General features: G+C 41.6%; 1 protein-coding gene across 3 annotated transcripts; it reads right to left on the reverse strand.

Annotated features, from left to right (window-relative positions):
* Positions 1-1,756: 1,756 nt before the first annotated feature.
* Positions 1,757-11,271, reverse strand: MSANTD4 (Myb/SANT DNA binding domain containing 4 with coiled-coils). Of its 3 annotated transcripts, none has more exons than XM_027900303.1 (3): positions 11,190-11,271; positions 5,138-5,766; positions 1,757-3,698 (listed from the first exon to the last, which is right to left on the reverse strand). In XM_027900303.1, the coding sequence occupies exons 2-3, from the start codon at positions 5,597-5,599 to the stop codon at positions 3,123-3,125; spliced, it is 1,038 nt and encodes a 345-aa protein (XP_027756104.1). In that variant the 5' UTR covers positions 5,600-5,766; positions 11,190-11,271; the 3' UTR covers positions 1,757-3,122. The 3 variants fall into 3 exon arrangements, with proteins under 3 accessions (XP_027756104.1, XP_027756113.1, XP_027756096.1); XM_027900312.1 differs by lacking the exon at positions 11,190-11,271 and adding an exon at positions 8,141-9,556; XM_027900295.1 differs by lacking the exon at positions 11,190-11,271 and adding an exon at positions 6,420-9,556.
* Between the last annotated feature and the right edge of the window lie 1,885 nt (positions 11,272-13,156).

A 13,156-nucleotide genomic window follows, 5' to 3' on the forward strand; every position in this document is an offset into this window, starting at 1 on the left:
AAGCAGTAGCTCAACTACCTGTCAAAAAAGGACCTAGATTCCACATTTCGTCATTTCAGGCCAGTTACTTCTTTCAGAGAAGACTGTAGGAAGGTTCTCTCTGTCCTGGTCTGGTCTTTCTGGTCACTTCCTCTTGCAGAGCTGGCTATGTTGCCCCTTGTTCCTACTCACCTTGTTTGGCAGTCAGAATAATTATCTAGAAAGTTGGTCACCCCAGGATGCAGCAATCATAAAATCCATGTTATCCCACTACCTCAGTCAATGCTCTATGCACTAGAAAATCCTGACAAACCTCCTGAATTCTGCTTCTCTCATGTTTTAAAAGGAAAAGACAAGTAATTTCTCCAAAATACAGAAAGGTATTTTTAATATTAATTTGCTTGATACGTATCAAGGAGCTAAAAATTTGTCACTTTATTTCAATGTATTAGATTTCCATGGCAAGGTCTTGGTAGCAGGAGGTGCTACAGTGAGAAGCTGCCACAAGCTTCCCTCACATCCGACAGAGCCAATGCCACCTGGCTCCAACATGGATCTGCCACTGGCCAACACCAAGTCCATTGGCAACAGGGGTAGTAACTCTGGGATAATGTTATTTAGGAAGAGGAAAAAGTTACTGCATTTAGAGAGAGGAGGGACAACATGTGAGATAAAAAAAGCCCTGTAGACAGCAAGGTCCATGAAGGAGGAGAAGCAGCAAGTGCAGCAGGCACTGGAGCAGAGATTCCCCTGCAACCTGTGGTGGGGCAGATGTGTCCCTGTAGCACATGGGAGCACACAATAAAGCAAAGATCCACCTGGAGCCTTTGGAGGAACTCCACACCAGAGCAGACAGAAGCACCTTATAAAGGCTCTGACCCCGTGGGAAGCCCACACTGAAGCTCCTGGCAGGACCTGTGGCTCCATGCAGAGGGGAGCTCACCCTGGAACAGGTTTGCCAGCAGGACCCCACAGGTCACCCACAATAGAGCAGCCTGTTCCTAAAGGACTGGACCCCGTGGAAGGGACCTATACAGGAGCAGTTCATGAAGAACTGCAGCCTGTGGGAAGGACTCATACTAGAAAAATTTTTGGAGGACTGTCTCTTGTGGGAGGGACCCCATGCTGGAGCAGAGGGAAGACTGTGGAGTCCCCCTGAGGAGGAAGGAACAGCAGAGACAGTGTGTGATGGAACTGACCACACAGCCTGCATTCCCCTGCACTGCTCGGGGGAGTGGGTACAGAAAATCAGGTTAAGGCATGGGAAGAAGGGAAGGCTATAGAAAAGGCCTTTAAAAATTTAAGTTTTTCTCCTTACCTTACTCTTCTTTGATTGGTAATAAGCTAATTTCCCCAAGCTGAATCTGTTTACCCTGTTACAGTAAATGAGAAGTGCTCTCTCCCTGTCTTTATCTCAAACCAGGAGCATTTTGTTGCATTTTCTCTACCCTGCCCAGCTGAGGAGGGGAGTGATAGAGCAGTTCTGGGGAGCACCTGGCATCAAGCCTCTGTTAGCCAACCACATCCAGGAAAAAAAATTTCAGATACACTTCCCTCCTGGGACATTTCTATCTAGCTGGTTGATGTCCCCCTTTCCTTTCTCAAGTAAGTGCTAGTTGATTGAATTCAACTCTGAAGGGTTTGATCTCCGTGATTTACTACACAGGGAATATAAGCACCAGAAATTTTGGGGTGCCACAGTGTTGAGTATCCAGGTTTCTCTTCAGATATAGCCTTCTCCCTCTGTGAAGAAAGACAGTCTCAAGAACCATTTTGAAGTGTAGTAGTCAAATTTATTTCCACTGTAGAAGCACACTTGTTTCAGTAATAAAAAAATAACACTTTCTTTGCAGAATAAAAGTAAACCTGTAGTGGTATAAATATATTTACTTGCACAAGAATTCACGGAAGTCACTCAACATATATTCTCACAGTCCTAAGTTTCAAATGGAGTCAGCAAAAGATAGCTACTTGCAGAAAGATGAGAAATGTGAAATGGGGCTCAGTTGGGATTTAAACATATACAAAATAATGAAAGCTTCCTTCCTTGGTTTCTTCCTTGTTTTTTTTTTTTGTTTTGTTTTGTTAAATGAATACATTGCTTATGAAAAATATCAACAGCCTTCAGCATGGACTATTTCTGTTCATCTAGTTAAAATATACTATATGGTGTCAGTCATAGAAGCCTCTTCTGGCTGCCTTGCAGACATGACCCCAGTGCTGGCCAGGCAGAACCAGCAACAAGCATGTTCGTGTTCAAGCTCAGTGCTCCTTAGTCTCCGCTTAGCCTCTGTGTCTCTACTCCTGAAACTCCCATCACCAGCTACTGTCTTTCAATGAACAAACCACATCTAGAAATTTCCTTCAGGGGATCATCACAGACTCACCAGACAGCAAATCCCTGTGCTATATTAATGCAGGTGCTATATTCCATACAGCATTATTAAGTATCTGGTGCAACCGAAAGTCTAGCTTACAGTAGCTATGGTTGATGTGTAACTTTATCTAGTATGAATACTAAATGCAAAAGAAACAGTATTACTTTCTGCACTCTCATTCAGTTCAAGCCATGGAACAACAGTAAAAACAACTGCTACAAATTTAACTTGCACTTTAACTTCTGTAAAACTTTTCAATTCTTTTTCCAATTGTGGGGGTGAGAGAAAAAAAAAAAAAAGGGGGAAACTAAGTTTAATGAATCAATCTCATCATGACTCTGTATTACTGTGTTCTGCCTAAATTATACTTTGTTACCGTATGGGCAATTGTCAGCACCATGTCCTCACAACATATGTTGATTTATTCTGATCCTCCCTTACTGTTACTACAGTGAAAAACAGCATAAGGTTCAGCCTTGATTCTTCTCAACATGTCTGTAAGAGGAGGACACCAAACTAATACAGCACAATACTGAAGACAAGAACATAACACTTAGTTCTGATACACTGAAAAGCAATTTCACACATAAGCTCACTTATGTTGGCACACTGACATATTGAGCACCATTTTTTTTTCAGTTTAACATAATGTTCAACTCTGAACAGAAAAATGTTTAGCCTCTAGGACAGTTTCAGTATTAAGAAAAGAACTACTTCTATTTTAGAAACATCAAAACACTAATGTTGACACTTTAGTTGAGAAGTTCACTGCAAGTGACCCTCTCTCTGAATTCGAAGGCGCTCCTTCTCCACTTGCAAGCGTTCCTTCTCAATCTGCAGCTTCTCTGACTCGAACTTTAGAAACTGCAGCCTCTCTTTCTCTAACTGCAAACGTTCTTTTTCAAGTTTTAACTTTTCAGTTTCTAGATCCAGAGGCTGCATGATGGGTTTTTCTGTTTGAGTGAGGTCATTTTCCAGGGCAGGTTTTTCGGATTGCAGGGTCTCAAGCCTGAGTTTCTCCCATTCAATCTGAAGTCGCTCCTTCTCAATCTGAAGCCTCTCACGCTCCAAGTCAACGTGCCGCAACCGTTCCTTTTCAATTTGCAGGCGCTCCTTCTCCACCTGCAGCCTTTCCGCTTCAATGTCTAGTCGCTGTTTCTCCAGATCCAGCTTTTGCTTCTCCAGATTTATAAGCAAGTGAGAATCTTCATAGGCTAGCCTAGCTTGAGCAGAGCTTAGATTTCCAAACTCTTCAATGTGGGGGAAGTCTGGCAGGTCATTTTCCTTTTTCGAATCTGGCAAAACTGATGACAATATTTCTTCTTCTTCCTCAATAGGAAACTGCAGAGGAATGTGACAGACAAGAATTACACTCCAGTCTTTATGCCAGAATAAATGCGTTACACACAACTTGACTGAAAAGAATATATTGCATTTTTTCATCTTTAAAGCTACTCAGAACTGTTTAAATCACGTGTTGTGAAATAACCATTTTAGATCACAGAATTTTTCTGCCATTACACAGGTAGAGAAACTCACTTTATCTGTAGGTTAATACCTGGTAATGAAAAATGCAAAATCAGCTTGTCAGTGGAACAAACAGAATGCAACACAGAGAACATGCAAGAACATACAGAAAACACGGCATAGTTATTACAGATCATTCAGGACCACTGATAGAAAAAAGGATCTAAGAGACCATATGTTGTTCTCACTTTTCATAGACCTGAGTGACATTTTAAGAAGCCACTAGGAATTTGCTGAGACTAATTATTTATCAGAGCAGATGGATTCATAGGCTATGTGGTATGTAAGCTAACCCAACCTTCACTAACTTGAGGATTCCATTTTTTATAAAACATTTAACACTGACATCTTTCACATGCTCTTAGCCCCCCGAACTCCATTAAGTGGGTATATATACAGGACTTTAACCACTCTGTACTACCACATTTGCTGTAAAGCTATTTATGATGCAGATGATGAGATGGTTAGGACCAATGCTCTCAGCAGAAGACAGATACTCTTCTCCAGCACTGTCTGACAGTAGTCTCGCTACCATTTAACAGCTTCTGCTGATTTTTTCCCAGCACATATATCAAATGAGTTAAGACAGAAGCTGCTTCCCTACCCTTCCCACTCGGGAAAAAAAAAAAAAGGCAAAACTGTTTGAATACCCCTTTTCGAAACAAGAACTATGTATTTGTAGAGGCACAGAAAAACTATTCCAACATTTGACTTGACTCCAGTTGGCTGCCTTCCCCAGGACAATCAGAGTACTACTAGGAGTAACAACCTGTCTAGAGAATCTGTAACTGCTTGTAAAATTCACACTAAAATTCTGAAAGAGAAGAATGGCCATCTGTACCTGCAGGTAACATATACTTTCATTTGCTGAAGAAGTGCACTTTTCTTCTCTGTTCATCCATCCAGACAGCCTGGGTATTACAATAACCAGTTTCCTTCAAGAGCGTTATTTTCATTCTATTGACTGAACTAATTCTTATCCATGGCACATACAAATGGAAAATACATGTGCAAAGGCATATTCAAGCTTTAGGTATATCAACTGAATAATCAACATCCAAGACCTTACACCCAATTCCAAGTTGCTAGATTTGAATACCATCTCTCTGAAATATACTTGTTTCTACGGTTTCTTTAATTCACAAATTCAGGAAAAAAAACCAGAGACAGAGACTACTAAGAAACACAGCAGCCTTATGCTGAAATGAAACAAAGGCCATATTGCACACAGCTAATGCATGTCAGTCACTCACTTCGAAATTCTGCGGATCCTCCTCTTCCTCTTCTACTTTGATTTCTGTTAAAGATCCTCCGGCTTCTCTGAAGTCAGTGATATTTTGCCATTCAAAACTAGATTCAATTGAAAATCCCATTTTCTCATCCATGTCTTCATTGAGAGAGTCATCTAAATTGGATGAAGGAAGGTGAAACCCAGCACCTACTACTTTGATGTTTGCATTCAGACGTTTTCTCTTCATGAGTGCTCTCCAGTCAAGGTATCGCCTTTTCACTTCTGTCCCTGTTCTTTGCTCTCCTTCACCTACAGCATTGACACACTCTGCTATTTCCTCCCAAGCTTTCCGTTTCATCTCATTAATTGTTGTATTAAGTTGCTTTGAAAAGAGTACTTCTCTCCTTTTTCTGATTTCCTTAAGGAGAGTTTGAGTTTCCTGAACACTAAAATTGCTTTTTCTTTTTCTCTTTAATTGTTTCATCTTTTCCAGCTTTAACCTAATAATTTCACCACAGTAGACTACAGAGATGATCTGACACTAGTCAGCTACTAATATAAATAAATTTAGAAGCCAATGAAAGCAGAGCTCAGTTCTTGTGAAGTGAATTTTCTCTTCACTTTGTAGTATTTTTCTATTTGTCAGGCTTCCTAAGAGAAAAAGAGCAAACAACATAAATCTCCAAGGTATACACCATATATTTTCATTTAACAACTTGACTCCTAAGTCATCATTTAAGGAATATGTATTTTGAGCTGATTGTTCATTTGATAAAAAAAAAAAAAATTTTCTTAGACTCTGAATATAAAGTAGCCATAAATACCTTCTCTAATGTCGTATGAATTACACAACCATTAATATATCCATGTCATGAACTGTTACAGTTGACTGGATATTTCTATTACAAAAACACAGCTATTTCCCTTCAACTCTTAAGAGTTTTGCCAGTCAGGATTTGCTTAGGATTGAAATTTGACATACACATTTCAGTTTGAATGGTAAATTATTTCCAAAAGAAGCTGAAATTGTTATATCATTACTTCAAAAACATCAAGTGTGTAGGGGACTGAAATTTCTGAGACATATTTTAAATGAGACACCATTTCCATTAAAAAAAAGTAGATTAATATGGAAAATGGAAATTTTAGAAGCTCTTCTGACTTATCTTAGTCAGAAATAAAATAGCTGAAGCAGTCCTGTTAAATGTCACAAAATAACTACTAGCTCAAACAAATGCCGTGCATGAGAGATGTTTTAACAGTAAACAGATTTAAGTCACTACATGCAGCTCTGTCCTTCTCACACTGCAAAACATGTCAGATGCAATGGCAGCTTTGAAGTTCATTCAGTTCTCTGCCCTCAGCAGCAGCTGGTCCTGTCCCTGATGCTGAAGAGAACACTAAACCCCATAAATACACCTGACAGATTGTGTGACACTCTGTACAGAGGTGGACAGTTTGAGTGGGAGAAAACAGGGGACTATTAATGCAGTAATGCACATCACTGCAGTAACATAGATTTTATTACAAAAAACAAAACCAAAGAAACAAAACAACCAAAACTTGAAAGCGGAAACTGAGAATCAAAAATGGTTCTTGGTCACAGATTGCTTGGTAATGGGTCCAATTTAGAATTATTTCGAACAATCATTTGTACCGTCTTACCTCCCACTGTAAGTAAGTTTAGAAGGCTTTAAGCCAAGCAGGTCAGGGATTTACCATAGTACCACAGTCCATCCAGTTTCGAGCTGCTGTTGTTTACTCACTGTTCATGCAGTATAGACATTTGTCCACTTGAAGGCGAATGGCTTGCACATTATATATTCAATTGCTACTGACTGATGGACCTAACTCTTAACCCCACCCCCCATGCCCTCCCCAAGCTATACAGGCTTCTTAACTTACTAAGTTATTTTTTCTCCTGTTATTCTCCCTAAACTTAGTTAAAACATACACATCAGCACAACACAACTCTCCATTTGGGGGATACTGTAGTGCAGATATCATAATTCATCTCCTATGCACTACTGACTGTCATTAAGTGGCTCACTTGCAATTTTCCATGTGAAGCAACATCCTTTCATACCCAATGTGCAAGCATGCTGCCATCAAGTATTTTTTAAAATGCTGCATTTAGAAAACTGCTTTATTACTTTGCATCATTACAATACTGTTCTCACTGTCAATCCACTTACTTCCAATGACCAGCAGCTAGCAAATATGCAAAACCAAGCCCCAAGAGGAAATCAAAATGAATCATACTTGCATAAAGTATGAGCATGTATTTGCACACACCACTCCTCGATTCTCCCATGCAGCTACCCAGCACTTTGGACTCCTCAGACTCAAGGAGGAAACTGCATGTTGCTGTTTAGGATGTGTGAAATATTCTACCCTTCTGAAAATAAAATTCTAGTTGGTTTTGTGAGAAGGGAATTATTAAAAAAAATAACGTAATGTAGTGCTTTAATGCAGGCCCCTAACTAGAAATGACCAATAGTGAAAAAATTTGTGGCAATTTAGAAAATCAGATTTATACCAGGACACAGCACTGTATCTGCTAAAATTACATTTTTTTTTTCTGAGACCTTGTATCTGATCTTTAAGCATATCCCTTAACCTTGATTATTATAAGCTTATCACAAAAAGATATCAAGAAAGCAGAATCATATTTACTTGTCTCTCAGTAAATCAATTATTTTTGTACTTGCTGAGCTTTTTAAATGCAAATTAAAGCATTAGTGCTTTATGTATTTTGATGCTTTACTGCATCAAATTCTATGTTTATCTTGTGTAAAGTCTTTGGTTGTGGGGGTTTTTTAACCTTTTGCTAAGTCACTGAGCAAGTAAATTCTTCAGGAAAGCTACCTGCACACAGAACAAATTTAGAACACTTTTCAAATCTTCACCATTTACAAGGCAATTATTTTGGACTGATAAATATATAGTGATTCCTGGTTAGCAGGGAATGACCAAATACTCATATCTTCATACTGGCTTTAGAAACACATACATTTGCACTTACCTGTTTTCAGGGTGGGGAGTGTGTGTGAAAGGTACAGAGGTATCCATCCTGAGCTGGTCTTCCAGGTAAAAAGAATTACATAGAGTTCTTGGGTACAACGTAACTTTCACAAGAATTACAGTATTTCTGACTTGTCACTACCAAGACATGAAATCTCCGTTTATAAGGTCACACTTATCTCCACTGAAATCAGTAGAATTTCAGGTTTGATTTTAAGTAGAACTTACGGGAACACTCAAGTACTTAGTTAACTATGAGAAAACGGGTCAAACTTTCCTAAGTACTCGCCAGTTGGGTACATCAAACTCTTAAAAGTACCAGTAGATACTTAAATTTTCTCTTAAGATACTTAAACAGCAGACTTTTCATGTCAAGGTATACACTAGCTAAGTCCTTCACTTAGCCCCAGCTATGTGAACAAGGTTCTGGTCATTCCCAGTAACAGGGAACCATAAGATTTTAGACTCATATGGCATCTCCAGTTACCCTGGCCCTCCCTAAATTTCTCAAAGCTAGCACAGCAAGACAATATGGGCACAAACACAGGAAAAAAAACCAAACAAAACAACCTGGGTTTTCAAATCAAATTTTCATCATCTTCTAAACACAGTTCTACATGAACACAGAACATGCAGACAGACAAGCTTTCTCCTTAGCCTCAGAGAAGGCTCAGAGTTAAAACACTCAAATGTCAGGTTATCCTGTGGGTCAGCCTCACTGCTCCTTGTGCCAGTGCTTCCTACCACCTGACTGATCTCCCTACCCACTCTTTGTGAAGTGTCTAATCTTGGTTTTGGATTTTATGCTCTAAGCAAAGGACATGCCCTTTAAGAACTACAATACTAACTTGGAAACTACTGGCATCCAACTCCTTCATTAGGTAAAGTTTTATTTTAGACCTTTTTTAACTTTTGCTTGAACAGGTGTTGATACAAGCCCTGAATTTCCCAGTGAAGCATCAGCAAAATCTGTTTCAAAACCCATAACTACTAACTTCCAATAGCTAAGGACATCTTACCTTTTCTAATTCTTCCCTTTTTAAAAGCACATCGCCTCATTAAGGACAATTCCCATCTTAATAATATAAATGGGTGTTAGTGAATTGTTTTAACAGTGTACTTATTCCCAGGAATGGCTCAAATCCACTGCGGTGCTGTACCTTTCTGATATATTAACTAAAAAGCCTTTGTATCTAACTAAACCTGAGGTTTGGGATATTCAGTTTTCTGACATTGCTAGATGATCTATAGCATATTACACTTTAATGCAGAAAAATGAACTGTTACATGCTCGAAGTACATAAGAAACAGGAATGGCAATAATCTAGGATTTGTACACATCCTAGATAGCTACCTTACCACCACTTTGAAAAGCTTGATTTACAAAAACATGACATACAGCTCTATCCTGGTTTCAGCTGGGATAGTGTTAATTTTCTTCTTCGTAGCCAGGACAGTGCTGTGTTTTGGATTTACTGTGACAATAATGCTGATAACACACTGATGCGTTGGTTGTTGCTAAGTAGTGCTTACGCTAAGTCAAAGACTTCTCAGTTTCCTGTGCTCTCCTCCTGTGAGGAGAAGCACAAGGAGCTGGGGGGGGGAGAACTGAAAATGCAAACTGTATATCTTTACAGTTTGTGTAGAAATGCAGAGCACTGACTACAACAACAACAAAAAATATGATTATACGGTAACAAAGATCTCAAAGGTCTTCCTGAAAAGAGGGCAACATGGAGCTAAAAGTTTCAGAGTCCTGTCAGGCCAGAAGCAACCCAGTGTTAAGAAGGTTCTCATCGCTGGACTAAAGAAACACAAACTTTTTGTCAGGGTTGAAATGAAACAAGTATTGTAAAACTAAGCTTGAAACTCCCTAAATATGCAGAACACACACATACTGAATACCTTTGACATACTTAATGGCAGAGGCATCCACATTCCGCCTCTGTCTTTTTTATCTCCTTTGTTCACACCTTGTTGTCTAAATACTAGACTAACAAAAAAAAATTAACCAACACCCTCCAAAATAAACAGGGAAGCGAAAAAAAAAAAAAAAATCCTTGCATTCACCAGGACCGAAGGATTGCTGCTAGCATCAAAAGTCTTATTTAAATATTATTATTATTATTTAGGAAAATCATGAATTTTTTTAAATATGATGTCCTGATAGTCTTTTTTTTTTCCCCCCTAACTTTCAGAGCTTACACATGAATAAAAAACCAAAGTTTAAATTAGGAGAACCTGCTACTTCTAAGTTTTTTAAAACAAAATTCGAGAGTCTAAGTTATCTTTGGATGATACTAAAGCCTGGGGATGTCTAGAAAACTTCGTATGTGATTCCCAACAAACGGCTACGTTGACTTGGCGCAACTTAGGGATCTGCACAAAGAGAGACTGAGTGCTGGCCAACACATGCCCAAAGACAGACCCTCCTGCAAGAACCCCACTGTTTGCGAAAGCGAAAAGGCATGCAGGGAAGGGAACCAATACCACCTAAAAGGACCATTTAACGGAGCAAAAAGGAGAGGGACAGCTGTGGATTCAGGCTAATGAATCCACAGACTCGTCACGCTGAAATCCCCCTTCCTCTGAACCAGTCACGGCCACGAGCGGCACAAAAGCCCCTCCCCGGCGAGGGGCGCGTTTCGGAGGATGGGTTGCGGGCACAGCCCCGGGTGCGGGGCCAGCTCCAGCCCGCTCCCACCCGAGCGCTGCGGGGAGCGAGGCGGCAACAAAAGAAGGCGGGGGCACGGCCCCTGAGCCCCAGGGAGCAGCCGGGCCCGCGGCTCCCGCCGCAGCCCACGGTCCCTCCAGGCGGCACGGCCGCGCGACTCTCCCGGGAGCAGGAGGAGGAGGAGCGGAGCCTCCCCGTGGCGAGAGAAGGCGGAGGACAATCGCCTCGCTGCCCCCAGGGGCCCAGAGCGGTGGAACCGCACCGCTCAACCCCTCCCGAAGGTGCCAGGGGTTGCCGGCACAATGCGGAGGCAACGGCCACCCCCTCCCCGCCCGGTGCCGCCGCCCGGTCCCCGGGGGCCTCACTCCCCGCTCACCTGCGTCTGGCGCTCCCCTCCGGGCCGCCGGCCCTTTAACGGTGACTGCGTCATCATTGGGCGAGCCACCTGTCTGTCAGTCTTCTCCACGCTCCTATTGGCGGGCCGTGCCTGCCGCTATCCCCGCCCCGCCCCGCCCTGACGCGCCGGACGGGCCGGGATCCCCCACGTCCCTCCGCCCGCGGGGCCGCGCGGCGAGCCGCACCCGGGCAGCCATTGGCTACAGCCGCCGTCTGTCTTTCGCAGACCGGCTGGTGATTGGCTACGAGGAGCCACGGCCCGCCTCTCCCCTGATGGAGGACCCTCCATGGGGTTACGATGGAGTCAAGCGGGTCTGGTTTGGTGCTCCGCCTGCTCTGTCTGAGGGCGCAGCACAGCGAAGGGCTCGTAGGAGGACGGCGGCGCCTCTCCGCGGGGTCTGCAAGCGAAGGAGAGGGCAGGGACAGCGCGGGGATGCGGGTTTGCCGTGCAAGACCTTGGGTGCGACAGGTTTAAGGTGCTGCAATACAGCGCGAACGCGCGGCAGCCAGCCGTTCGTGATTCAAATAGAGAAACAGCATTTGCACTGATACTGTAATTCAAGAAGTGAAAATGTTTCGGGAAGTGCTGCATGTGTAAGCCTCCACGTCACTGATGTGGTTGAATATACACGCAAAAGGCTTCTGTGGACCTTTCTGGTTTGGGGCTTCTCTGCGTCACAAGATGTGTCTGGTCCTTGTCCTCTGTGTTGGATCCTGTTGCCTTGGTCACGTAACCTTCGTGCAGGCTGAAGGCACTACTTTTTGTCTAAAGTTTGCTGCCTTCATTCTGCCTGCTCTAATATGTGCATGTATTGTTTTGCATATTTGTTAGCACTTTGCTCAGTCCTTTCAAATCCAAGTTATGGGCTGTAATGAGTTTTTGGACTTATTTTCACTGGACAGATAATTTATTTCCTTAATAAAGCTTCAAGTGATCAAAATCGTGATGAAACTACAACTCTCCTTTAAGATGGCATTTTCCAGTTTCAGTCAACAATTCCGATATTGAACTCCCTCAAAATATTTCATAGAAACTAAAGGCTATGAACTTAGCAGTTTACTTACAGATAGTGATAGTTTTGCTGCCTTACTTGCTCATTGTGTACTGAAAATAATAAAAAATTAAAAAGGAAAACAGTAACGAATAGGGTAGCAAGCTAAGCTACATTGCTGGCATATATAATACAGGGATATTTCTTACTGAGGGCTATGTGTGAACAAGGTTTTCATTTACATTATTACTAGTATTTTGTCAGTGCTCACAAATGAGATTCAAGTGTGCCCTAAAGGTCTTGCAAGCTACTTCAAACTAGATTCAGGTGCAAGTAGATGGAAAAATGATGGAAAGTGGAAGTCATTAACAATCTGAACCTCTGCCAGTCTGCAAAAATAATTAGTCCTAATTACACCTCATTAAGTGTCCTCCTTTTATTGTGAGGCACAAAACCACTAAATATGATTAGTATCCATTAGAATAATTTTAACTAGGAAGCATATGATTTCCTAGAGTAGCTGTGCACATAATTTTAAATAGCTCTGTTTTCTCCCTCTATTGTTACTCTGCTATTATGGAGACTACTGATCACTGTGTATGGTGTATGGTAGCTTCCTCCAACAAAAATGCTTGGATCTCCTTCATTCATGTAGGATATGTCTTGAATTTATGTGTAATTTATGTGTACTTTATTCAGTTACTTGCTTTTGACGACAACAGGAAAAGCCCTGCCATACGGTCTACAGTTCAGATACAAATTGTTCAAGTGCATGGTGAATTCCCTGCTTCTGTAGAACATTCATGTGCAATTTTCTTTTGATTGTCCACAGGGTTGCACAACTAGACCTCTCAAATTTGGTCTGTTTATTCCTTCATTGTTCAACATAACCTTTTAACATTGTGAACGCTGTTGGAACACTTTGGAGGTATCTCCAAATGGCTTTTGCTAGCTG

Source organism: Empidonax traillii, unplaced genomic scaffold, assembly GCF_003031625.1.
Source record: "Empidonax traillii isolate 1590-97213 ecotype Southwest subspecies unplaced genomic scaffold, ASM303162v1 scaffold21:size2437335, whole genome shotgun sequence".
In the NCBI taxonomy this organism is placed as follows: Eukaryota; Metazoa; Chordata; class Aves; order Passeriformes; family Tyrannidae; genus Empidonax; species Empidonax traillii.